Raw genomic sequence first — 26,834 nt, 5'->3', positions numbered from 1 at the left:
GCCATGCAAAAGTTGTTTTTTTTTTAATTGTAGACGAACGTATCATTCTCTTTAAAAATTGTATTTGATTTGAGTCATAGTTTGTTTCTCCGAATGAACTTTAGAATCAGCTTATCTAGTCGAGCTGGGTGTGGGCGGTTCACTTATTGGCATCGTCTGGGGGAGAACTACTGACTTTATGGTGCCGAGTCCCCCTCTGAGGACCAGAGAGGGCTCTCCAGTGATTCACATCTGTTTCTTGTCTCTGCCAGGAATGTCATAACACTTTTCTCTTATAAAATTGTCACATTTTAAAATGTATCCCTAACTTGTGCCTTTTCTTATGTTGCTGCTATAAATGGGGCGTTCTTTCCCAGCGCATCTTCCTACTGGCTACTGTTTGTGTTTATGATGGCTGTTGATTTTGGTATGTTAACTTTATATCCTGCTATTTTCCCTGAATTCTTCTGTTGTTTGTTTTAGTCTTACCATTGATTCCCTGGGCTTCCCAGATGCACTGTCACATCATCTGTGGATGCAGGCAGCCCCGCCTTCCGTTCAGCTGTTATACCCGTAGTTGTTTTCTCGCTTTGATCTCATTCCCTAGTATCTTCGATGTAAGGTTACGTGGACGTGGGAATAATGGGCATCTTTGCCAAGTTCTCGACCTTAGTGGGAGGGGCTAGTGTTTCCCCCACAAAGAAGGGGCTAGCTTTAGGATGAGGTGCGAAGGTGTGCGTGGTGTATAACTTTTCCAATACATATATTGTGATATTCAAAGTTGTTGCTATTAAATAAGAAGCAATAAAAGTAAAGAAAGCTTTTCAGTCCAAAATAAAATACAGAACTATGCCATTAACTGAAGGAACACAGGAAGGATAAACATAAATCCAAATATTATTGAATAAGAAAACAGGAAAAACCCAGGAAAACAGTAAATTAAGGAAATGTTAAGAGTTGTTTGTTTGAATACGTTAAGTGAGGTAAATATTTGATAAGCTGATTATTGGAGGGAGGGAGGAAGGGAGGGACAGGCAGATAGACTGACCACACAGTATCACTTGGGGACAAGGATTACTCATACAGTTTAACCATTTGGATTACATTGTAAATTAGATCCTTACCGTAGACGTCATACCAAAATAAAATCTGAGCGGAGAAAAATGTTTAGAGTGACATGTTTCATTTCGTTATACGCACACAGACATGTTTGTAATAGCAAGGACATGTATGGGTTTTCTATGCTGTGTAACAAATCATCACTGACCTTGTGGTTAGAATAAGCACCCGTTCACTGTGTCAAGTTCCTGTGGGGTAGGAGTCGGGACAGCTGAGCTGGGTCCTCTGCACAGGGTCTCATCTGGAGACCCCAGGAGGGAAGGTCTGTGGATCAGCTCCCTCAGGCTGTTAGCAGAAATCATTTCCTTGTGGCTGTAGAATTCGTGGTATCTTGCTTCTTCGGGGCCAGCAGGAGAGAGAGAGAGAAAGAGAGAGAGAGAGAGAGCCCTTTGCTCCCAGCCTCTGACCTTTAGATCCTCTAAATGGTTCACCCGATATCTGATAAGGTCAGACCTACCCAGCATAATCCCCCTCTGATTAACTTAAGATCAGCTAATTACGGGATTTCATTACATCTGCAAAATCCCTTCCCCTTTGCCGTATGTTACCCAATCATGAGAGTGACATCTTAACGTATTCACAGCCCCACCCCCACCCCCACCCCCACTCTTGAGTGGGAGCGGTGGTGCAGGAGTGAAAGCCTGGGTGGGGCACCTGCAGGCTTGTTGGGATTCTGCCTGCTCAGGGAGCACCTATCAATTCCTGGTTCATTACAGTTTTATCATAAATGTTGCTTTTATTGAAAAACTTTTCAGTTCATTTTTTAACCTTCATTTATTTCTTCTCCATCATTTTTCCCTTATTTAAATCCAAATATTTGACCTATATAATTTTCCTTCTCCCTGAACAACTTTTGAAAACATTACTTTCAGGTCGTGTCTACCTGTGATGAATTTCCTCAGTTTTGTTTGTCCAAGTAAGTCTGTTTCCCCTTCTTTTGAAAGATGATTTTGCTGGATACATAATTCTAGGTTGGTGTTTCGGTTTTCTTCTTTCACCACTTGAAAGATTTCGCTTCACTCTCTCCTTGCTCATGCGGTTTCTGTCGAGAAGTTCATGTGATTTTCATCCTTGTTCCTCTATAGATTAGGTGACCTTTTCCCCCTTCCTTCTTTCAAAGTTTCTCCTTGTCTTTGGCTTTCAGCAGTTTGTGCCTCGTTTCAGACATTTTGGTATTTATCCTACTTGGTGTTCTCTAAGGCTTTTGGATCTGTGGTTTGGTGTATGTCCTGAGTTTTGCAAAGTTCTTGGCCATTGTTTCTTGAAACTTTTCTTCTGCTCTCTTCTCTCTTTCTCCTTCTGCTATTCCTGTTACATGTACGTTTTATCTTTTGAAATTGTTCTACAGTTCTTGGACGTTCTGTAATTTTTTCATTTTTTTAATCTCCACATTTCAGTTTTGGAAGTTTCTGTTGACGTATCTTCAAGCTCACTAATTGTTTCCTTGGCTGTGTCTAGTCTGTTAATGAGCCCACCGAAGGCATTCTTCATTTTGTTACTGTTTTTGATTTCTAGTATTTCCTTTTGACTCTAAGAGTTTCCATCACTCTGCTTATATTACCCATCTGTTCTTGCATCTTGTCCACTTTTTCCATCACAGTTATTTTAAACCCCCTTTCTGGTAATTCCAAAATCTATGTCATAATTGAGTCTGATTCTGATGCATTTTTAAAAATGTCTTTAGGGAATTCCCTGGCAGTCCAGTGATTAGGACTGTGCACTTCCACTGCCAAGGGCCCGGGTTTGATCCCTGGTTAGGGAACTAAGATCCTGCAAGCTGCTAGGTGCAGCCAAAACATAAATAAATAAGTAAAATAAAATGTCTCCAGACTGTTTTTTTTTTTTTCTTGCCTTTTACTATGCCTTGTAATTTTTTTTTTGAAACCTGGACATGATGTATTGGGTAATAGGGACTGAGGCCTTCAGCATGAGGCAGGAGCTGGACTGTGTTTACTGTTTGCTGTGGTTGTGGTGTCAGAGGCTTCACATCCCCCAGTGTCCTGGTTTTGGGGTTCCCCTAAGTACTCCTCCTACATCTTGCCCCTGTTTCGGCTGGAGTCACTGCCATTGCACTGGAGCCCTCCTGGTGTGGTGGGAAGGAGTGGGGGAAGGGGTGTTCTACAGTCTGTGATTAAATCTCAGTCTGCTAGTGGCCCCGTGTCCCTGGGCTGTGACCCTCACACATTTCTTACTTCCTTCTCCCCATCCCTTAGATGAGGTAGGAGGCTAGGAGGGGGAAACGTCCTTCCCGCAGGTGGGCTGAGGCTCCGGCAAAGTCTTTCTCTGCCAAGTGGGCTTTGAGAACGCATTGGGTGTATTTCACAAAGGTTACTCTTGCCCTCCTTCTGCCAGAGCCAGGAGGGGATCTTCACTGTGAGCACTCTGTGGGGTGCCTGGAAGTAAAGCCTAGAAAAATGTGCAGGCCTGCTTAGAAGTGTGGTCCCAAGGAGTTCCCCACGTTCATGCTGTCTGCACCCAGCCTCCAGCCTTTCTTCAAAATTACCATCTATTATAGGTCTTCCAGTGATGTTCTGACTCAAGCAGCTTCTCTTCCAGGTCTCAGGGGGGTGGTTTCCTAGCCACTGCAGCTCTCTGATGGGTCCAAGAAAAGACGTTGTAAGGATAAGAGTGAGGACTTGCAAGCTCTTTACGTCATGGGTCTGCAGCTGCAAGTTTCTAGTTAACGTTTCGGTTCATTTTAGAGATAATCGTTTGATTTTCTTAGTCTTGTTAGTATGGTCGGTTGTATTAGGGGCTTTCCTCATATCGAACCGTCCGTGCATTCATGGTTTATTGCACTTAGTTCTGATTGTGCATTTTCAGTGTGCTGCTGCGTTCTTTACGGCAGGGTATTTGCGCTGAGAGCCATACGTGAGACGACTTGCAGCCCCCTTCCTGTATGCTGCCTCTATCCCGCATACATGTCAGTATTACACCCTTTCTTCATGATAGAGACTTCAAAGCTTTTCTTCTTTTCCTGTGACCTAGAGCTGTACTGTCTGATAATGGCTAATTATATGTGACTGTTATACTTAAATTAATCAAAATAAAATAAAAATTAAAAAATTCCATTACTCAGTCCACACTAGCCACATTTCAAGTGGAAATTTAGCTGGTGCCAATAGAGAACATCTTTATCGTCGCACGAAGTTTCACTGGAAACTTTCATGAGTTTCAGAGTCAGAGAAGCTTCCCATGTCTCTGAAATCTGCACTGTCCAGGCCAGTGGTCACTAGCCACAGGTGGCTTTTGAGGAGGTTTGTATGTGTGGTGTGTTTGTGGTGTGTGTACAGTGTGTGTGCGTGGTGTACTTGTGTGTGTGTGTATGGTGTGTATGTGTTTGTGGTGTGTGTTTGGTGTGTGTTTGGTGTGTTTGTGGTGTGTGTGTGTGGTGTGTGTGGTGTGTGTAGCGTATGTGTATTTATGGTGTGTTTGTGGTGTGTGTGTGTAGTGTGTGTTTGTGGTGTGCTTGTGTGTGTGTGTGGTGTGTATGGTGTGTGTGTCTGTGGTGTGTTTGGTGTGTGTGGTATATCTGTGTGTGTATGGTGTGTGTGTTTGTGGTGTGTGTGGTGTATGTCTGTGTGTGTATTGTGTGTGTGGTGTGCTTGTGTGTGTGTGGTGTGTGTGTGTGGTGTGTTTGTGGTATGTATGGTGTATGTCTCTGTGTGTATTGTGTGTGTGGTGTGTGTGGTGTGCTTGTGTCTGTGTGGTGTGTGTATGGTGTGTGTGTGGTGTGTGTGTGGTGTGTGTATGGTGTGTGTGTCTGTGTGGTGTGTGTATGGTGTGTGTGGTGTGTGTTTGTGTTTGTGGTGTGCTTGTGTGTGTGTGTGGTGTGTATGGTGTGTGTGTCTGTGGTGTGTGTGGTGTGTTTGGTGTGTGGTATATCTGTGTGTGTATGGTGTGTGTGTTTGTGGTGTGTGTGTGGTGTGTGTGGTGTATGTCTGTGTGTGTATTGTGTGTGTGGTGTGTGTGGTGTGCTTGTGGTGTGCTTGTGTGTGTGTGGTGTGTGTATGGTGTGTGTATGGTTGTGTGTGTGTGGTGTGTGTGTCTGTGTGTGTGTGGGGGTGTGTGTGGTGTGTGTATGGTGTGTGTCTGTGTGGTGTGTGTATGGTGTGTGTGTGTGTGTGTGTGTGTGTGGTGTGTGTGTGTGTGTTTGGGGGGGTATGTGAGTTGTTGGGCTTCTGACTTACAGTGACTTTTTGCGCAGTAATATGCAGATTAGCCCAATAGCTTTCATGTAAGCTGCAAGTACTTTCCCGTTTGTCATTTGCCTTTTTTTTCCCGTTGTTCATAGTGAATAGTAGTTGTTTCAAATGTTGCTAAACTATTCTGAGAGCTTTCATTGTTTTTCTCTGCCTCAAGCTTTTAAAATTAACAGTTAAAAACATGAAAGTAATGCATGGTAATAATTATAAGCATATTAAAAATGAAGAAAAGAAAAGAAAAAGAAATTGCTTCAAATACAACTACTCAAATTTTGGTGTTTTTTTCTCAGTCTTTTTTTTTACCCTGACAGAGGGTTCAAAGCAGCTGCCCCACAGGGAGGGCCCGCGACTACCTTCCGCTCAGCCGTTCATTCCTCACGGACCCACGTGGGTCTGTCCGCCCTGCGTTAGCCTTGGCTCTCTGGGGACGAAGTGGAGGGCGAGGGTGGCCCGTTGCTGCAGGGTCCTCTGCAGATGGCTGTGCTGGTCTGGTCCTTGCTGTTGGGCTTGTGCGTGGGCGCGAAGTATTTTTGTGTTCCTTCCATCTCTGTTAAGGTGTAAACTGCTTCCATGTTAATATGTGCTCATCAGATGTTGTATTTCTTGGTAAAATACACCTGGCGTAGTATTTATCGTTTTAACCCTTTGTAAACGTACAGTTCACGGGCATTGCGTCCATTTACAGTGCTGTGTGGTCGTCGCCACTGTCTGTGCCCAGAACTTCTTTATCGTCTCGTGGATTTCTTGCTGCTGCCTCCTTCTTTCCTTCAGCAGACGCACTACATGACTTTCTTTATCGATGAGCCGTCCGCAGTACTATTCTGAAGTATTCTTAATTGTAATTCTCTTATAAATGATGTTGTCGTGAACTCCTTTGTGTGCAGAGCGTTTTTGTTGTTTAGAATTACATTTTTTAGGATCGACGTCCAGAAATAGAATTTCACATTTGGAAGGAATGAGCATTTTTAACATTTTTCCCAGCCACATTTTGCTAGTTTTTTTCTTATTCTGCAAGGTCATGAGAGCAAATTGAGGGTGTTTAAGAGGTAAGTAAGGTATGTGCTTTCTTCGAATACACACAGAGCCCTGCCTGGCTCACGCTTTGGGCTGAAATGAGAGTATTTCTTTAAGAGCTAGTACGTGTGTTTAGCTTTTATTCTTACTTTAGTGTCTTTAAAAATCACTCTGCACTAGCCAAATATGGGCTGCAGCTCTGAGGAGGCCTCCAGGCCTTGCCGCGCAGAGTCACCAGTTTGTTAATTTAGCCTCTGGGACATCAGTGGCCCCGTGATTGCAGCCCAGCAAGACCTGTTTGGGTGGGGCTCTCCGTTAAAGGGTGCCGTGCTAAGGTAGGTCTAATTTTATAGAAAATTCTGGGATACGTACATTTGAAAAAATCATTTTTGTGTTTGGTCTTGGCAGAAAAGCAGGCCTGTGTGTGTGCGTGTGTGCGTGTGTGTGTGTGCGTGTGTGCGTGTGTGTGTGTGTGTGTACATGCACACGCACTCGCGTTTTAATGTGTGACCATGTATTTTCTAGATATTTGGAACCACGGTGACAAAGCTTTTCCGGTGTTTCCGCTGTACCTTTCCCTTTTTCACACGGCATCGTGGGAGGTGTGTCAGGCGTGTGCACGTGTGGCTGTGCCGCTGTGCGCTTATCCAGGACAGGCCCTGGGCGGCATCCACTCTGCTCCTCCAGTAGCAGGAGCTTTCGGTCGCCCTGGTTTACCTCCTTGAGGACATCATGGTCTGTTGTTAAACTCCTTACATTCTGTGAGATAAGATTTGAGGTAGATATTTGGATTTCAGACTGTAATTGCAGTTGTAATTCTTCAGGAATGCATTAAGAAAGGGAAACAATAGGGCTATATGCTGGGTGGGGCCATTCTTATCTGTAGAGTTTAAAAATTATGTGTTATGTTGGCATTGCAGACCGTCTTCTCATTCTTATTTTTGTTTCCAGTGTTTGCCCTTTGATGTGTGTTGTGTGGTCACGGTACGTGGTGACGTTGTGCTGTGTTCGGCAGCCCCAGAGTTTTCTGTGTGTCTCCATCAGGTGGGCCTATGGGACTTCCCTTTCTTATCACTGGGCTTGAAACTTTTTTTTTTAAAATAAAATAAGAGTAAAATGCAATAATGCACCTAGAACAGCTCCAGAGACTGCTGAGCCGCAGCCCGGGGGGCTTTGCTCCAGTGGAGCTGCAGCGACTCCAGACGTGTTTCTCTTTAGTTTTGTCGTGGTCAGATGCACATGACATACGACTTACCACGTGACCCAAGTGCCAGGCTCAGTGGCATCAGGTACATTCACATCGTTGTGTAGGCGTCGCCACCATCAGCTCCAGGACTTTTTCATCTCCCGAAACTGACACTCTGCCCCCATTCAACACTCTGCGTCCCCTCCCCACCACCCCCGGCCCCCACCATCTGCTTTCTGTCCCTAGGGACTTGACTGCAGTAGGGACCCAGCATGAATAGAGTTATGCGGTATTTGCCCTTTTGTGACGGGCTTATTTTGCACAGCCTAATGTCTGTAGGAGTCATCCATGGTGGAGCACGTCAGAATTTCCTTCTCTTTTGAGGCGGAATAACAGTGCAGTGTGTGGACAACACCACGCTGTGCTCGTCCGTTCCTCCACCAGCGGCCAGTTGCGCTGCTTCCACCTTTTGGCTGATTGTGAATAACAAATGCTGCTGTGAACGTGGGTGTGCAAATGGCTGCTTGAGTTTCTGCTTTCGATTCCTTTGGATAAATGCCCAACGTGGAACTGCAGAATCGTATGGCGAATTCTATTTTGAGTATTTTGAGGGACCACCATACTGTTTTCCAAGGTGGGTGCACCATTTTACATTCCCACCGACGTGCGCGAGGGCTCTGATTTCTCCGCGTTCTCACCAGCGCCTGTTATTTTGTTTATCTATTTTAAGATGATGGGTGTGAAGTGGTACCTCACTGCGGTTTCGACGTGCATTTCCTTAATGGCTGGTGACGCTGAGCATCTTGTCGTGCGCTTATTGGCCCTTTTTGCACCTTCCTTGGAGGAGTGTCTATTCCAGTCCTGTGCCTCTTTTGAATAATCATATTTGTCTTTTTGTTGTTGAGTTGTAAGAGTTTTAAAAAATATATTCTGGATGTTAACCCACTATCAGATATATGATTTGCCAGTATTTTCTTACATTCTGTGGGTTGCCTCTTCACTCTATTGATCGCGTCTTTTGACGCACAGAAGTTTTAAATTTGGGTGTAGGCCAGTTTAGTTTTTCATTGGTTGCCCGTGCTTTTGGTGTCGTGATCCAGGGAATCATTGCCAAATCCAGTGTCACAAAGCTTTTCCCCAACGTTTTCTTCTAAAAATGTTATAGATTTAGGTCTTATGTTTAGGTCTTTGATCCATTTTGAGTTAATTTTTATATATGGTGCTAAGTAATAGTCCAACTTTATTCTTTTGTATGCAGATACCCGGTTTTCCCAAAATCATGTGTTGAAATTACCGTCTTTTCCTTATTTCATGGTCTTGGCACCTTTGTGAAAACTCATTTGACACACGTGTCATGGTTTATTTCCGGGCTCTCTTCTCTGTTCCACTGGTCTATACGTCTGTCTTTGTGCCCGTCCCGTGCCGTTTTGATGACTGTGGCTGTGAAATCAGGAAGTGTAAGACCTCTAATTTCTTCTTCTTCAAGATTGTTTTGACTATTTATGGTCCCTTGAGATTTCATATGAATTTTAGGATGGGTTTTTCTATTTCTGTAAAAAAAGTAGTTGGAATTTCAGTAGGGATGGCATTGAATCTGAAGATTGCTTGGGATGGTATCAACATCTTAACAGTACTGTCTTCCAATCCATGAGCTCGGGATGTGTTTCCATTTACCGATACCTAATTTCCTGCAGAAATGTTTTGTAGTTTTCAGTGTACAAGTCTTGCCTTGGTTATCTTATTCTTTTTGATGGTATGGTAGATGGAATTTTCTTTCTCTCTTTTTTGGATTGTTCATTGTTAGTCTATAGAAAACCAGTGATTTTTGTGTGTTGATTTTGTGCCCTACGACTTTGCTATAATTCATTTATTAGTTCTAACAGTTATTTTTTTTGGTAGAATCTTTAGGGCTCACTATATATAAGATCATGTCATCTGTGAACAAAGATAATTTTATTTCTTCCTTTGCAATTTGGATGCCTTTTGTTTCTTTTCTTGCCTAATGCCGTGGCTAGGACTTCCAGAACTGTGTTGAATACAGGTGGTGAGAGTGGGCATCCTTGTCTTATTCCTGATCTTAGGGGAGAAGCTTTCCATTTTTCACCATTGAGAATAATGTTAGCTGTGGTTACTTCAATTTTGAGTGTTAGAATCTATAGGCATTTCCCCCCTTAGGTTCCTTTCTGTGCTTTTATGTCTAGGAAGGCTATCTTTCTAGCATAAGGACAGCTATTTGCTTATGTCTTCTTCTGATAGTTTTTCCTGTTTCAAGTTTTGTGTTTATCTCCTGAAGTCATGTAGAGCTTATTTTGTTTGCAAAGTAAAGAAAGGATCTAATATAGCAGTTTAAAAATAAGCGTTGAACTAGTTGACTACTACTGCCTTGGCCCTCACCAGTGTGACATGCCCCATTACTTCCTGCAGCTGCCTCAGTTCTGTACTTAGGAAGGGGGATGCTGTGTCTTCGAGAGTCTGGGTGCCTTTCTCTGTCAGGGGGTGCGGGACAAGCGTGCTAAAATGACTCTCAATTCCTTCACGCTTCCTGCCGAAATAGAATTCTTTTATAAGGTCCTTTTTTGTTTTCCTTAAAGTCTAAGCATTATAGAAAAGTACAAATCATCCCACAACCCAGAAAGAGCCATTGTACACGTGTCCCCAGCTCTCTGTGTGCAGGGCGGTGCAGTGAGCAGGGTGGGCTGAGTGACCAGGGGCCACACAGCACTGCTGTCTTCAGTCCAATGTCAAATTGAATTCTATTGGAATTTTGAGGAGAAAAAAGTACTGGCTTGAGAAAAATGCAAACTATGTATCTGTCTAAAATTCTCCTAAGTATATGAAACCTTAAAAACAAACTTTAAGAATTCGTAGTTTGAAAATACATCTTAACTTTCGACCATGTTCGTGAACTACCTGCTGTAAAGAAATCACTCTTCTGCAGTGGTTCTTTGCTTGCCACCCCCCCCCCACCCGGTATAGATTTAGTATCTGCGTTTTGTCAGGTTTCTGACATCACATCCCTTCACGTCTAGTCCTTAGTCCTGTGCGTAGGTGGACGCCGGGCTCGTCCCCGTGGTCTTCCGGTTTCTGTTTCTGTTCCTGAGTTCTGGGCCTGTGGGTTCCGCATCCGTCTGTCCGTCAGTGACCGGGTTGGTCTTGCTGTCCGTCTTTCTGAATCCCCTTTTCTCAGAATACTGTTCCCTCGCAAGCTTGGTCGGTTTTCCTTCCCTTTTAGGGAAGCATTTGCTCTGCATTGGCTTCTGGGCCCTTTGTGTCCCGTTTTCCAGCTCCCTCCTCGGGGATGCCCATTCCTGCTGCTCCGCACCCTCAGGCTCCCGCGCTCGTGGACTCGGGACTGGAAGCTGAATCTCTTTGCCCTCTGTCTCCAGGCCGAGCCCACGAGCTGAAATGCTGGTGGGCCCTCTGCGCCCCCAAACCAGCACCCTTGCCCTCAGCCCAGGACAGGGGTGGGGGGCTGCCCTCCCCTTTCACTCGCTCCTGGTCAGGGCATCTGGGACCTTTGCACTCGAAGTCTTCTTTCTTTGATCACCCCGGGGCCCAAGGCCGACTGACTGGCCATCCCTGCTCGCGTCCTCGCCATGGCGCGGGTTGCCCCACGTCCCTGGTTCAGGTGGGGGATCGTTCGGGTCGGTGGGAGAGGGGTGCGCGGTGCTCTCCGTGCTCTCAGAGCTGTGCCGCCGTCACCGCCTCCACCCCTCAGCCACACCCGGGACCCGGCAACAGTCTGCTGCCTGTGTCTGCGGACCTGCCTGTTCTGGAGTTCCGTGAACCGGCATCAGACGTCATCTGTCCTTTGGTGACGGGCTTCTTTCACTGAGCACAGCGTTCTTGAGGCTCGTCCACGCCGTGGGCCATGTCAGTGGCCGTCGTGTTCTCTTGGACCACGTTTTGCCTCTCCGTGCATGCTGGGCTGGCCTTTGGGCAGTTCCTGCCTTTCGCTTGCTGGGATTCCGTGGCTACAAGTGCTCGTGGCCGAGCCTCTGCTTGGACAAGCGTTTCCACGTCTCTTGGGCGCATCGCTGGGCCAGCCGGCGTTTTGAGGAAGCGCCAGACCGTTTCCCACAGCAGCCGCGCCGCCCGCACCCTCCTCCCCCGCCCCCAGCCGTGTCTGAGGGTCCGCTTCTGTGCAGTCTCCCCAGACTTGTCTCTGTGTCAGCGTCCCGGGCTGTGGGGCGGCATCTTGCCGTGGTTCGGGTTTGCGTTTCCCTGACGCCTAGTGATGTTTGGCATCTTCCATGGGCTGTTGGCTGTCAGTCTGTTCAGAGCCTCTGCCCGGTCTTTCCGTGGGCGGCCTGCCTGCTCGTGCTTTTCTTTGCTCACCTGGGAGGGTGACAGACAGAGGCACGGCGTGCCCTCCTCCCCGTGCAGGACGTGGGGGCTGGAGGCTGGGCCCCGGCCCCGAACTTGGCCTTGGAGACTGGAAGGCCCCACACCCGGCTGGACGCTGGCCTCCGTCTCTGTTGCGCGGATGTGTGGAGCCTCCTCTACACCCTCCTGTGTGGTCTGCGAGGCTCCGGTTTCCCAGCCGTTTTCCCTTCGTTCGTTGCTCAGCCTGCAGTGCAGGCTACCTGCCCTCGGGACACACAGAAGCATCAGCGGGCGACAGCACCTCCCGTGTGGCAGCCGTGCACTCTGGCGTCGTGGGCCGTGGGTGACGCGTTTGGGCCCAGCCGTGGTCAACCTGGACTCTGGCCCCGGGCCCACAGCCTCGCCGTCCAGAGCTCTGCTCGGGTCAGGGGTCTGAGTCCTGAGGCATGGTGGGTGGGGTTTTGTTTTTTTTGTTTCGAGCTGTGGTAGAAAACACATGGCGTTAGATTTGTCATCCTCGCCGCTCTTGCGCGTGGCCCAGCAGTGGCGGGGACATTCACGCTGACGTCACCAGCTCTCAGGAACTTTTCATTTCCCGTGTCTGAAACTGCACCCACTGGACGTACGTCCCTGCCGTGTCTCCCGTCCCTGTCCAGGCCTGCCGTGACCTCTAGCACCTTGGCCTCGTTGGGTTGGGTTGGACCATGCCCCTCACTCGGCTGGCTGGCCTGGTGGTCCAGGACCCTGGCAGGCCGTGTGGGAAAAGGCGGCGTCCTGTTTTCTCAGGGACCGGGCACTCTGTGTTGGCTGTGTCCTGGGGTGTCCGCAAGCCCGAAACCAGCACTTGGTGCCGCGTGGCTCTTTCCACGTTCTCAGAGCCTGGCCCGGGCCCCCTGCCGCTAGGTCCTGCCGGACACCCCCGCCTGGCTGCGGGCAGCCCCTCCCAAGCCCCCCACCCCACCCCCCGCCCCGGGGACAGAGCAGGGCTGGAGGTCAGCTCTGGATCCAGGGCTGTGGCGCCTGCCCATCACCAGGCGAGGCTTGTCCTCGCTCTGCCCCTTTTCCCTGGACGAGCTGTGGACCAGCTCCCCGTGCAGAATGGGGTCTCCCGAGTGGAGCAGGGTGTCCTCCGCCCCGTGTCGCGCCCTAGCCCCCATGGTGAGGACGGCAGGTGGGCCATCACGTTGGCGTCTGCTCGCGGACGTCAGGGCTGTGTCACTGGCCTGACTGTCTTTTCTTCTTAATTTACAGCCAGAAAACCTCCAGAAGAACTGGCTGCGGGAATTTTATCAGGTAAGAGCCCCGTGGCGGCCGGGCCCGCGGGAGGGGAGCGGCTCACATTGCGAGAGATCACGATTCGTCCTGTGGCCTCACGCAGGCAGCTGGGGAGTCCCATCCACTTCCCGGTTCCTCCTCGGAGGCCCCTCCCTTCTCAGATGCCCCCACCCCGGCCGGGGTCTCTGGTTGTCGGAGGGGAGGCTGTCGAAAGCTGGCGGGGACATTTGGGTGCCTTTCGGGGCGCCCTGGGTTCTGGGCAGAAAGCACGGTGACCGGCTGGCGGGTGGACGCCGGCCGGAGGCTCTGGGGGAAGCCTGTCGGGACGAGCGGCTAGTTCCCGGCACCTTCTGTGGAGCAGCTGTTGGTTGGGCCCCTCGTCTGTGGTCAGTTCTGTCCTGGATGCCGGGGGGGCCGCTCTGGAGGGATGACAGAGGACTCTGCTCCTGGAACTTGTGCTCCACGGGGACAGGCGAGGAGCACAGCCAGGACCAGCTCAGACGTCCCCCCACGAGGACCAACCTCGCAGTATCGGGGTCCTTGGCGGCGCGCGTGGGACCCTGATGGGGCGTTGAGAGGCCACTCTGGGAACTGGTGGACGAGTAGGGCATCCCGCTCAGCGGGGCTGCAGGCTGACTGTGGGCCACCAGGAGGCCAGTGTGGCCGCAGAGCCTGGGGTAGGGACCGAGTGACGAGCCCAGCACGTGTGTTCTGTGAACAGGAGGAAGTGTGGATATTGGGGGCCGGCCTCAGGGCTGCTGAGACCCCAGGGGCTGAGGGGTGGCACCTGGCGGATCCCCTCGGGGGCGCTCGGTGTCCTGACCATCCCATGTGGGACACATGGGCCACTGGGCAGCCCTGGGCTCCTGCCGTCCCTGCTGGCACTGGGGGGTGGCCATCTGTCAAGTCTGTTGGTCTGAGCTGTCCACGCCTGACCCCACCAGATGCTCAGACCACTGGTGGGGACAGGGGTGGGGTGCGGGTTCTGCTCCCACCCTGGAGATGCAGCCGGATCCAGAGGGAAGAGTCCAATGAGGTGTGTCTGCCTGGGCTATTTGGAGGCGGGCGGTGGTCTCGGCTGGGAGGGCAGGCGGGTCCCTGGGGAGCATCTGAGGCCCCGGAGGGTGGGGTTGGCAAGAGGCCGTGGCGGGGGTGTCTGTGGTAGTGAGTGGGGCTCGTTTCCCCATCACCTGGGGGTTCTGAGCTCTTCCTTCCCCACATTCTGCCCTGCCCAGGTGCAGAGCTGGCCTCAGGGCCCCGGCCGAAGCCTGGCCTGGCAGCTGTTACGTCAGCTCCAGGCAGGCAGCTGTCCAAGGGGGCAGGGCGAGACCACCTTCCTGGTCGAGGGCTCACCTCGGGGGCGCGGTCCGGCTCCAGCGGCTCCCTCTGCCTGTGGCCGTGGAGAGGCCCTGGTGTGTGGCCGGAGCCATCCGTCCAGCTCTGTCTGTTCCCTGGTCTGTGTTAGTTTCGGCCAGAACAGCTGTCATGTTTGTTCGTTTGTTTTTCATGGCTGGGCCTTGGCAGTGCCCGAGGAGCACAGGGTGTGAGATGTGGTGGGTAGCGGGCCTGGCTCCGGGCTGGGAGGGGTCTTGGCGGTGACGGCCTCAAGGATGCAGGTGGGAGGCCTGTTCGGGCGCTGGGCTGCCCTCGGTGAGAGGCCCCTGGGATCGGTCACGGGGAGCCGGCGTGAGACGCCGACTTGACAGGCCCCAGACTGAAGGCGCGGGGCTCACGTCCAGCCTTCCTTTTCCCTCCTGTTCTACTGACGACCTGGAGCCTCGGTGCAGTTAGGACAGTGAGTAGCCGGTGGTCGGGGGGTGAGTTCAGAGGGCGGCGGCTCCACTTTTTGTGAACTCTGACCCCCAGGAAACACAGGCCTCCTCCTTTCTGAGCCTCCTGGCTGCACACTCAGCCGTGTCGGGCTGTTTCCGGAACCAGAGACCGACCGGCGGGTAGGCAGCTTGGTGCTTCTCTCGGGGTCGGTGTGCAGGGCGCCCGCGTCCTTTCTGGAACACTCCGCCTTGGCAAAGGGAATAGAACGTAAGGAGTGATGAGAGCTGCGGGACGTTCTTCCCGGTTTGTGAGCAGAAGCCTCTTGAGGAGGAAGGAATTTCAGTGGCAATTCTTAAAAGTAAGATTTTAACACAAGCCCCCCCCCCCCCCCCCCCCCCGTTCTTGGGCCGACTTGGTCAGTGGGGTGCCCAGCCCCCTGCCCGCAGCCCAGCAGCTGTGGGTCGGGGAGCCGAGCAGCCCCACCCAGCGCAAGGCTGGCGCTGGCCCAGGGCCCAGGGGGCGGGGCCTTGAGACACGGGGAGCTGGGTGGCTGTACTTTTTTAAAAAAAATCCTAGAGTTTCTGTTATGCGGTTATGATATTTTTCAAAGTAGGCTTTTAATGACCTGCTTTTATAAACAGGAGAACTGAATACAACCTTCATGTTTTCTAGAACCCTTGGAGTAATTTTTGCTTTTTTGTCAAACTTGATCACCGTAAAAATGCAGGGACAGGAGGAAATACCGTTTATGTTCCCATCCTTAGTTCTGAACTGAGATTTTCGTGTGCTCTGTCCCGAACGTGGCCACGGCACCAGAGAGGGTGGTCAGCCTTCCAGAAGACGCAGAGCCTGGCCTCACCCCTGCTGGCCTCCCCATGCTTCCCTGCCCTCTGTGCCCATCCCAGCTCTGACCTCTCCCCAGGCCTCAGACTCCTGGAACCATCGCCAGCGACCCTCACCCACTTCCAGGCCAGCGGCAGCCTTGCCAGCCCCCTTCATGGTCCCTCGGGAATCTCCCTCGAGGCCGCCACACCCCCGTCCTTTCTCTGTGAGCAGCGGAGCGCCCTGCAAATGGAAGCCAGGTCCTGCTGCCCTCCTGCTTCCCGTCTCCTGGGCTGAGGGCCCAGGGTCCATGCGGGGCCTCCAGGCGGCCCCACTCACCCCGCTGCCTCCTTCTGTGCCTGCTCTGTTCCCAGGCACGCCTGGGGTTTGGGCCTCTGCCTTGCCCCCCGCCCCACTCTCCTCGTCCTGTGGTTGCTGCCCCCCGGAGAGGCCCCTCCCGGTCACCCTCTTGGCCTCCCCCAGCCTTATCTTGCCCTGTGGACGCATCACTCTCTGAACTTGTATTCTGCACATGCGGCCTCCACCTCTGCCCCCAAATTCATATGCTGGAGCCTCATCCCCATTGTGATGGCATTTGAGGCGGGTCCTTTGTGAGGTGATTACGTTCAGGTGAAGTCATGAGGGTGGGGCCGTCATGGGATCAGTGCCCTTATACAAAGAGGAAGAGACCATGGCTTGGGAGGTGCCAGCCGCCGTGCAGGGTGCTGGGGGCCAGAGGGGAGGGGCCAGACACCCCGCCCTCGGGAACTTCCGCGGTGCTGCCAAGATACAGCCGGAAACGGCCCAGGGTGGCCTAGGGCTGCTCTGGGCTGGGCTGCAGGAACCGGCTTGCAGGGTCCTCAGGAAGGCCCTGGACGAGGCTGCAGCCAGACCTGAGGACGGGCAGGCGCAGCCGTTCTGCCTCTGACGGTCACTAATCCTAGTGACTGCAGGCCAGGTTGGTGGGAGGTCGATTTTAACTTTCCAGTTTACAGAGACGGTGCACTTGGGGCAGGGCCCATCCTGCTGCTGCATCCCTAGAGCCTGGAGTGTGTCTGCACGTGGTGTGTGCTCAGCTCTCAGCTGAACAACAGTGAGGAAACAGCACAAAGCAGTGGAGATAAATAAGTGTCCCCACCCCCATTCTGCCTGTGCTTGATGTCACACCCTCACGTCTAATGTCTGTGTGTCCCGGGGAAAAGGTCCCTTCCTTAGCCAGTCGCAGGTCAGCGCACTTGGACATCTTACTCTTTGTTTGGTAAACTGGGAAATCTTTCTCTGTAGGTTAATATACACTCTCTTTTAATGGCTTCAGGGTATTTCATCAAATGGATGGATAGGCCATCATGTTTTAAAGTCATTTTTCTATCGATGGCCCTTAGCTTGTTTCAAGTTTATAGTAATGCTATAGATAAATTATAAAACAGGTATGACGCTGGCTCACATCCAAACATGAAAAATGAGCAAGTATTGATGATTTTCTATTGAGATAATAAATATTTGTTATTTACTAATGAGAGATCCAGTAAGATGTTAGAACTGGTTCAAAGAAGAATCCAAAGAGCAAACATATGGGCTCTGCTGTCTGTGGTGCTGAGACGAATTTGCAGAAGGGATGTAGGACTGGCCAGGAATGAGCTGTGCACCACCAGACACTGGCATTCTTTTTTTAAAAAAAGATAATAATAATAATATTTATTTATTTATTTATTTATTTATTTATTTATGGCTGTGTTGGGTCTTCGTTGCTGCGTGCGGGCTTTCTCTAGTTGCGGCGAGTGGGGGCTACCCTTTGCTGCAGTGCATGGGCTTCTCATTGCCGTGGCTTCTCTTGTTGCAGAGCACAGGCTCTAGGCACGCAGCCTTCAGTAGTTGTGGCACGCGGGCTCAGTAGCTGTGCTCGCGGGCTCTAGAGCGCAGGCTCAGTAGTTGTGGCACACAGGCTTAATTGCTCCATGGCATGTGGGATCTTCCCGGACCAGGGCTCGAACCCGTGTCCCCTGCATTGGCAGGTGGATTCTTAACCACTGCGCCACCAGGGAAGCCCGACACTGGCGTTCTTGAGGTCAAGAATCTTTGCATCACTGCTGGTGTTTAGAATTCACAGAACTGTAAAACAGCTCAGAGATCATTAAAGACAGAGATAACCCGAACAGGGACAGGGCACCTCTAATCTTTTATGCCCATTTGAAAGTCTTTCGCAATTTTCCCTGACAATAACTTAAAGAATAACAGGATGAGTAATATCTTCTTCCAGCTAACATGGAGAAACAGGTACCAAATTTATCCTCCTGCCTTAAACAAATTAAGACCAGAAAACATATATGAAACAGTAGTTTTCAGACCTCAAGCAGCAGGCAGGACTGAGGGGATGAGAAAGGAGCCTGTACTCACCCCAGTTTACAGCCAGAGAGAACTTCTAGGCTAGTGTCCAGCAAGACAAAATTTACAATTTGATGGTTTACAACCAATAAAAAATGACCACGCAGGCAAAGAAGCAGGGAAACAGGACCCTTAAAGAGGAGAAAAGTCAGTCAACGGTATGGCTAGAGGTTTATCAGTTTTATTGACCTTGGAGAACCTGCTTTTGGTTTTATTGATCACGCCAATGTTGTTTTCTGTTTTCTCTTTCACTGATTTCTGCTCTTTATGTTTTCCTTTCTTTTCATCACTTTGGGTTTAATTTGCTCTTCTATATGTAGTTTCTGAAAGGAGAAGACAAGAGTGACCAATTTTAGAAATTTTACATTGGGGAATCATCACTAAAAATCCTGCAGACAATAAAAAGATAGTAAGGGAAATATCATGAACAACTTTTTGCCAATAAATTTGGACACTTATATGAAAGGAAGATGTTTTTGGAAAAACAAAGGATCAAAGCTAAGTCAAGAAGAAATAAATGAGCTCTCTATTAAAATTCTGCTAAACACTTTCCCACAAAAAAAACTCTCTAGGACCAGATGGTTTCACTGACGAATTCTGTCAAACATTTAAGCAAGAAACAATAACAATTCTACAGAAACTTTTCAAGAAGACTAAAGCATGGGCGATGCTTCCTAACTCATCCTGTGATGCCAGCAGTGCCCTGACAGCAAGGGCAGACAGAGGCGTCACAGAATAAAAAGATAGATCCGTATCCCCCATGGAGTAAATGCCAAAATTCATGGAACTTTAGCAAATCGAATATATGAAACTATATATATATAAAGATACAAGCGACACAAGCATGCGTATAAACAACAACATATCAAAAAGTTAATGCATTAGTACCAAGGAACAGAAGCCTGGTGTTAACATACAAAATTAATAAATAAGATCACCCATGTCAACCGACTGAGGAAGACAAACCACATGATTATCTCGGTAGGTGCACAAAAGGCATTTGCCAGAATTCTACAACCGTCTCTCATGCAAACTCCCAGCAAACCAAGAATAGAGAGGAGCTTGCGCAGGAGCTTCTCTAAGGGCACTACAAACCCCACAGCTGACGCAATGCTTTTTTGCCTCGGGAGTGGGAGTAGAGCAAGGATGCCTGGTTTCACCTCTCTGTTCAGTGTGGCAGTGAAGGTCCTAGCCAGTGCCGCCAGGCAAGAAAGGAAATAGAGCCACACAGATCTGAAACGAGGAGGTTAGACTGTGTCTGGGCCGAAGGCATGACTGGAAATCATGAGGAATCCACAGAAACTTTACTATTACAAATATAAGTCAACTTATTTAGTTTGCAACACACAAGATCAATTTGAAAACATATTTTTCTGTTAGATATGATCACTTATTACAGTAGCACCAAAATGAAATACTTGGGTATAAAGCTAATGAAATATGTTAATGTCTGTACACTGAAAACATAAAACACCGATGAAAGAAATCAGGGAAGATACAAGGAAATGGAGAGGTGTACCATGTTCATGGACTGCGAGACTCAATTATGCTAACATGTCAACTCCACTAACTGATCCACCAGTTTCGCAGTTCCAATCAAAATCTCTGCAGGACATTTTGGTAGAAGACTGCAAGACGATTCCAAAATGTAAAATGTATGTGGCAGAGCAAAGGAACTAGAATAGCCAAGACAGTGTTGGAAAAAAACAGTTAAGTTTAAGGAGTCACACTTTCTGATTTCAAGACTTACTACAAAGCTACTGCAATCAAGACAGTGTGCTTTTGGGAAAAGGACAGAGATATGGATTAATGGAACAGAAAAGAGATGCAGAAACAGACCCACAAATATGTCTAAGTGATTGACAAAGGCTATAAAAAGACTGTTCATTAGATAAGGGACAGTCTTTTCAACAAATGGTGCTGGACCAATCAGACATCCATTTGCAAAAAAATTTTTTTCCATACTTCACACCATACACAAAAATTAAAATACATTGTAGACTTAAATGTAAAAGTTAAAATTATGAAATTTCTAGAAGAAAACTTAAGACAAAAATTTTGTGGATGAGGCTTCCCTGGTGGTGCAGTGGTTGAGAGTCCGCCTGCCGATGCAGGGGACACGGGTTCGTGCCCCGGTCCGGGAAGATCCCACGTGCCGCGGATAGGCTGGGCCCGTGAGCCATGGCCGCTGAGCCTGCGCTTCCGGAGCCTGTGCTCCGCAACGGGAGAGGCCACAACGGTGAGAGGCCCGCGTACCACAAAAAACCCCAAAAAACAAAAAAAACAAAAAAAAATTTGTGGATGGCAGCTAGACTCGTGGTGGTGATCACTCTGTAGTGTATACAGGTGTCGGATTACAGTGCTGCACACCTGAAATGTACATTAAGCAAACAGACAAATAAATTTAGCTCTAAGTCCCGCCCCCGTCCCCTCCCAAGTCTTTATGAGCTTTGGTTAGGCAACGGTTTCTTAGATACAACACCAAAAGCACAACTCATAGAAGAAAAATGCTGATAAATTAGAACTTTGCATAATTAGGGACTTTTGCTCTTTGTTAAGACACTGTTAGAGGAATGAAAAGGCACCCCAGATGTGGGAGGGATATTTGTAAATCACATTTGATGAAGGGCTTGTATCCAGAAAGTACAAGGAACTCTCAAAAGTCAATAATAAGAAAGCAGAGAACCCAGTTTACAAATGAGCAAAGGATTTGAATAGACACTTTACGGAAGAAGATACACAAATGGTAAACGTGTGAAAAGGTGCTCAACATCACTAGGCTTTCAGGAAATGCAAATTAAAACCACAGTGAGATATCAGTTCGTATGTGTCAGACTGGATACAATTAACAGAACCCTGACCACGTCCTGGGTTGACAAGGATGCAGCGCATTCTGAGCCTGCTGGCAGGAACGCAGGATGGTGAGGCCACCGTGGGAGAGCCTGTCTGTCCATTTCTGTGAAGTCAACACATGCCCACCACGTGACCCAAGATTCCCACCCTGTTTACCCACCTGACGTGGACACGTATGTTCGCACGAAACCTGAGACGGTGTCTCCACTGCTTTCCTTGTCGTCCTCTGCGAGCCAGACTCTGGTGCGTGCCCTGATCCACTAATGTGGCTCGTGGGGATGGGAACGACGCACTCCTACAGGAAGGACGGGGGCCTGGAGGAGGCGAGACCAGGGGCACGGGCCCTGCTCGGATTCTGGGTGGCGCTGGGGGCACAGGAAGTGCCAGTCCTTCCCTCCGCCCCCTGCTGTGGGCTCGGCCGCCGCGGGTCTGCAGCGGCCCCCCCTCACCCCGTGCCCAGCCTCGCCCTATGCGTTAGCGTTTGAGGTCCTTTACAGAGACACAGAGCTGGTGATAGGCTGCAGATGTTGCTCGCCTGTGCTGTGCCCGTGGACGCCGGCTCATCCTCACGGCGAGTGAGGCACAGCACAGCGATTCCGGGGGACCCAGTGGTGCCCCAGTGGAGAATCCTCATTGGCCCTTGAAGAGCCACTCGCTCGCTGGTGTCAGCGTGGCTGCATTCTTTGCCCCTGCTACTGGGACGAAGGCCCACCCCCCTCGGAGCCCACTGACGTGGTGCCACCGGTGTGTCCAGGCTGCCCTTCTGGAAAGTGCTCTGACCCCTGACCCTGGGACCCCCTCCGAAGTGGATACTGGGGGGGGTCTCACGCCCACAGGGCCCCGCAGCTCAGCAACTGGTCGGGTGTGATGGACTTTCAGTGATGGGGCAGAGGGTTCGTTGTGCTGTTCGCTGTAACGAGGCGAAGGCACCTGCGTTAAATCCACACGCATGGGAACAACGGGCCGCAGGACTCCAGGCGACCCCTGTCTCACGTTCCTCCGGCCCATTTCCTTCAGTTGTAGCTGCCGCGTGGCAGGCGCTTGCGGCCTTTCACTCCTGCGATGGGCTCAAACTGCCAAACTCTGTTTCCCACGTGAGGAAAGGGAGGTTTAGAGATTCCGAGACCTGCCGGGTTGCATTAACAGGACGGCGCCCGTCGCTGTGATTCCAAAGGCCCCTGAGCTGGGGGACGTGGTGCTGGGGGCGCGGGGGCCGCAGAGCAGGCAGAGGGAGGTGGCGGGGGGGGGGGCGTTGATGGGAGTCGGGCCCAGGGGTGAAAGGGGGTTAGGTGGCCTCCCTGACTGAGGACAGAGGAGGAAGAGGCGAGGACACGGGGATTCCGAGGTGGGGAGGAGAGCGGCGGGAAGAAGGGGTGGATGCAGGCCGGCTGGAGGGGCGGGGCCGGCTGGAGGGGCGGGGCCTGAGGACCTGGGGGGACTGGGCTCACCCGGGCACCAGGGACCCTAGCGCAGGGACCACGTGGCAACTGGGAGAGGCTTGGAGCCCCGGCAGGGAGAGGAGATGGGTGCAGGGCGGGGAGCCTGCGGGCCGGGACTCTGGAGGCCGCCTCCTTGGGGTCCAGGGTCCCGGGGAAGAGATAGTCTTTAGGGGGTGGCTGGGGCTGGGGGGAAGCCACTGTGATGAAAGGCCGGGGCGGGGGTGGGGGCTCATCTGGACTCTTAGACGGTGATCACAGTACCCTGTGCGCTGCAAATGGCCCCGAGGAACACGGGCCGGCTTCAGGAAGCAGGGTTCCAGAAGGGATTCCAAGGCATCTTGTGCTGTGCCCGGGAGTCTGTGGCCGCCAGCTGGCCCTACGGTCAATGTGGAAAGCCGGGTGGGCGCGTGCGGGGCGCGCAGTGGCCTCACGTGTCGGCCCTGGACCTGCTTTGGTCCTGCTCCCACCTTGGTTGGGAAGAGTGCTTTTTAAATTAAAATCAATCCATTCATATACAACTCTGATGTCCCAAAGCAACAGGTTTTGTTAAGAGTCAACCAAGCTCCATGGTTCTGCCTCTTTAAAAGGAGCGGTCTTGTGTCCAGCTGTCTGGATCTGGTGTAAAGCAGTGGCTTGCCCTGCCTGCCGGACGCTGCTTCACCTTTGCGGTCGGCGGTCCAGCGTGCCTGTAGGTGCCACGGCCAGTGGCTGCACTAAGAAAACTCCCGCCCTGCACTTCGGGCTGGACGGCCAGGCCTGCACCCACCCCAAGGACGCGGAGCGGCCCTCCTGCCCCACACGGGGCCAGGGAGACAACTTCGCTGATCGGACGGCCAGGCCCTCTGCCTGCTGGCGAGGTCACAGAAGCTCGTGGTGTCCTGGGTGCTGGCCGGCGGCTGCTGTGGGGCCTGGGCTCTGCGACGGCGCCCCGTCAGGGCCCCAGGAGCTGAGTCTGGGCCTCCTGGGGGCGGGTGCCCAGCCTCCACCCACAGCCAGTCCCAGCGCAGCCCTGGGGCAGAGCGGGGGCAGTCTGGGTGTCCAGAGGACAGCCCCACCTGCCCAGGCCAAGGGTGGGCAGACGTTGTGTGCAGGGTGTGTTCAGGCGCAGTTGGTAGGTGGCAGCCATCTTCCCTCGGGAGGAATTCCTTTGTCCCTTTTCGGCTCCTTATCTTGGCTCTCCCGGCTTCCACCGGGTTGTTTGTGGATGTGATTCCTTTTTAGGTCACTCAGACGCTTCTCTTTGGAAAAAGCCTAACCAGGCCTGGCTGTTTCTATTTTTAGTGGGGGGGAGGGGATGGCAGGGCTGCTCTCCTGCGTTCTGGGAGCCGAGGGCCGCCCTCTCACTGGGCCACCTGCACAGCATCAGGAAGGGGCTGCTTTTTGGCCGCAGGGTGTGTATTTTTTGGTTTTTTTAATTCCCTAGGCTCTTCCTTGCCAAAGTTTCTACTTCGCTCTTTTCCAAAATATTTTTCTTGAGCCTTCCTATGAACGAACCCACCTATTTTTATCAGTTGCCTACTTTTTCCCTAAAGTTCGCAGAAGCTCCTTTTTTTGGTAAAGAATTTTGGCCGAGCACGTGTGCAGTTTGGGCAGTGACCTTGTCCCAGGTGGGCAGGGTGGGAGCCAAGCCAGAGCCCAGGTGGGCGGAGGCGCCAGACACCGACCCTCCCGGGGGCCTGGAGCCCTCTGCCCCGTCCAGTTCCCGCTTTACTGAGCTCCTTCCAACCAGACGTGACCCGACGTGCTGCCCACACCTTGGAGGGACATTCCTGTCCATCCTCAAGATGTCCATGCCATCGGACCCAAAGGGATCTCTGTCTGGGCTCATTCAGCTTCCAGAGCTCCTTCCCAGAGGCTGGGGAAGGCCAGCAGCTCCATCCTCAGCTGCCCAGAGAGCTCTGGGCTGGAACTGGCGCGTGTGGTTCTGGGGCGGGAATGACTGCGCGGCTCCGGGGCCTGGGTATATCCCCACAGCCGGTCCCGGCACCGCAGCATTTGTGGTGGCGTCGAACTGACATGCCGTCTGGTGCTTCCTCTGTGTCTGGCCTGTGCACGGCGACTGTCCCAGGCAGGCGCCTAGGGACGTGGACGCTCCGAGAGCCCTGGGCAGCAGGCACGGGGACTTATTCTGTGGCCCAGCGATGATCCTTCTTGGTGAATGGGCCACGGAAGCGGGTGCGCCATGCAGCTGCGGCCTGGACTGTTCCGTGCGGTCTGTTAGGGCAGCGTGCGCACGCGCGTGTGTGTGTGTGTGCTCCTGTGAGTGGGAGTTTCTGATACTGGCCATGTACACACGTGTGGTTGTGTGTCTTCCTGACGAGTTCTGTCTGGTTACCACGCATGCTCTTCACCCCCTGGGGTCCCCTGCCGTCACTGAGGAGGCCTCCCAGGCTTCCCGTGTGTCCTTCTGCCCGTTCCCTTCCGCGTGTGACTCTGCACGCCCATCTCCCCTGGTGCTGGCGCTGCCTTGTCCTGCAGAACCTTCCACGCTGTCCCGTACGGGGGCCCCTGCAGCCCTACCACTCAGCGTGGGCCCAGACCATCCACATTTAACGTAACCATTGATACGGTTGATTTGGGGTCCGCCGTTTAATTATCTGTTTTATGTTTGTACCTCCTGGTTTGTCCCTTTGTTTCCCCATTTCTGCTTTCTTTTGGATTCTTTCTTTCTTTTTTTTTTTTTTCGTTTTGCATTCTATTTAAATTTGCTTATTGGCCTCTTGCCTTTTGTAAACTATTTTTAAGTGGTTGCTGTAGGTTTCGATACACGGGCCTAAAGGTTTCCCCCTGCTTCTGGTTAACGTTATGCTCCTTCACGTATGATGTACAAACGTTGGCATCGTATGCGTTTCTGTGTGGCGTGTGCTTTAGGTCCACACGCGTGGAGGACTCCGGCAGGCGGTATTATCATTGCTGCTTTAAGTAGGAGTCAGCACCACCTCCCCGCCCCACAGCCCATCCCGCCTGCTGCCTGGTTTGGGATCAGGTTCCTGGGGGGCGGCCACGCCTACTCACACGGCATCTTGTCCACACCTGCCCAGTGGCGTTGCCTGCAGAGCCTGCTGTCTTATCTGGTTCTTGAGGTTAACGTTTGCCCAGCCCTGCTCTAGTGGATCCCTCAGGAAGGGCCGGATTTTGTATGTGGAAAACTGTTTTTCTCTGGCTCTGACGTTTGAAGGACAGTTGGCTGATGTGTGTGTAATCCTTGCCTTACGCTTTGTCTCACTGAGGTTTTCAGTGAAGGTTGTCCTGCTGCTGCCGTGACTTGTACGTTGGTCCTGATGAGGGTCTCATTGATGTTGTTTCCTGGAGACCTGGAGGATGGTGTCTTTACCTTTGAAATCTAGTAGTTTCACTAGGATATGTCCAGGAGTCAGTGGTTTGGGGTTTATTTTCTCAGGTGCTCAGTAAGCCCTTCAGTGTGTGAGTTCGGGTCTTTTCCTGGTTTTGGCAAGTTTTCTCGGGTTATGGTTTTAAGTATCAGTTCTGGTCCATGGGTTTCCCCTTCCTCTCTGGGGCCCGTGTGGCAGATGTTCTTCTTCTGCTGCCTGTCGGCCACGGTCACTCCTTTCTCCGCTGCTCTCTTCACGACGCTGTTTTCACTTTCTTGCTGAATTTCCCTTGAAGCTGACTCTCCCTTGGGCACTTTGTAATTTGCTCTTCTTCTCTGTGGTGATTTTGTCTTTTTCTCCCATTTCTTTCCTGAGGTTAGTCCACACTTTTCTTTCTCTCTTTTGGGTCCATTTCTAGTTTAGTTTTGTGTTTCTAATTCCAGGTGTGTTTGCATCACCTCCGTGCTTGTTTGAGTGCGTTTGCCTCCGTTTGCGACGTCGGCTTGTAATTCTGTGTGGCTTCGCGACTCCTTCTGGGGCGGAGGGCCTTTTCCTGGCGTGGGACGTGTGCATTTTTGCTGACTTGTTCACAGCGGCTTTGCAGGGACTTGAACTTCCTCTGGCTTGTCCCCACGGTGTCGGCATGGGTAGGATTCCTAGCTTCACAGCGCCCTCTTCTGTCTGTCCAGCGAAGTCCGGAGCACGGGGGCCACCCTGCCTGGCGTCGGGCAGTGAAGGACCAGCCTCTCCTCTGTCTCAGCGTTTGTGTCTCCCCCTTTCTCCTCTGCCCCTTTATCCGGTTGCCAAGGCCACCTGCCCGCTTGGCTTCCCTTTTTCTCTCCAGAAGCAGAGTCTCACCAGCGCCCTGCAACCTGGTCCTGTGGGCCGGTGCTTCCAGGGATTTTCCCTCGAGGGTTTCCGGCCTCCAGCCCCTCCCCCAGCCCCTCCCGCGCCCGCAGGGCCTGGGGCGTGCCCCTGCGCGTTGTGGACTGGTCACCAGGCTGTGCCTTAGATCCAGAACTTGTTATCTTATCACTTGAGGCTTTGACCTACATCTCCCACCGCCTCCTCCCTCCCCAGCCCCGGAAGCTGCCTTTCTATCCTCTGTTTCTCTGAGTTTGGCTTTAGA

At 51.4% G+C, this 26,834-nt stretch overlaps 1 protein-coding gene across 9 annotated transcripts in view; it reads left to right on the top strand.

Moving 5' to 3' along the window:
- INPP5A (inositol polyphosphate-5-phosphatase A) overlaps positions 1-26,834 on the top strand; it is a 179,264-nt gene that overhangs the window by 47,310 nt on the left and 105,120 nt on the right. For 8 of the 9 annotated variants that reach the window (XR_004522562.2, XM_073793781.1, XM_033842099.2 and 5 more), the window contains exon 2: positions 13,081-13,122. The exons of the other annotated variant lie outside the window; for it this stretch is intronic. Coding sequence is in view for 7 of the 8 variants with exons in the window: in XM_073793781.1 (XP_073649882.1) it covers positions 13,081-13,122 (42 nt within the window). In the remaining variant the exon portion in view is untranslated. The remainder of the gene's footprint in view (positions 1-13,080; positions 13,123-26,834) is intronic. 9 annotated transcript variants of the gene reach the window in all.

This window comes from Tursiops truncatus, chromosome 16 (genome assembly GCF_011762595.2).
Source record: "Tursiops truncatus isolate mTurTru1 chromosome 16, mTurTru1.mat.Y, whole genome shotgun sequence".
NCBI lineage: Eukaryota > Metazoa > Chordata > Mammalia > Artiodactyla > Delphinidae > Tursiops > Tursiops truncatus.
This window is presented reverse-complemented; position numbering and strand designations above follow the sequence as displayed.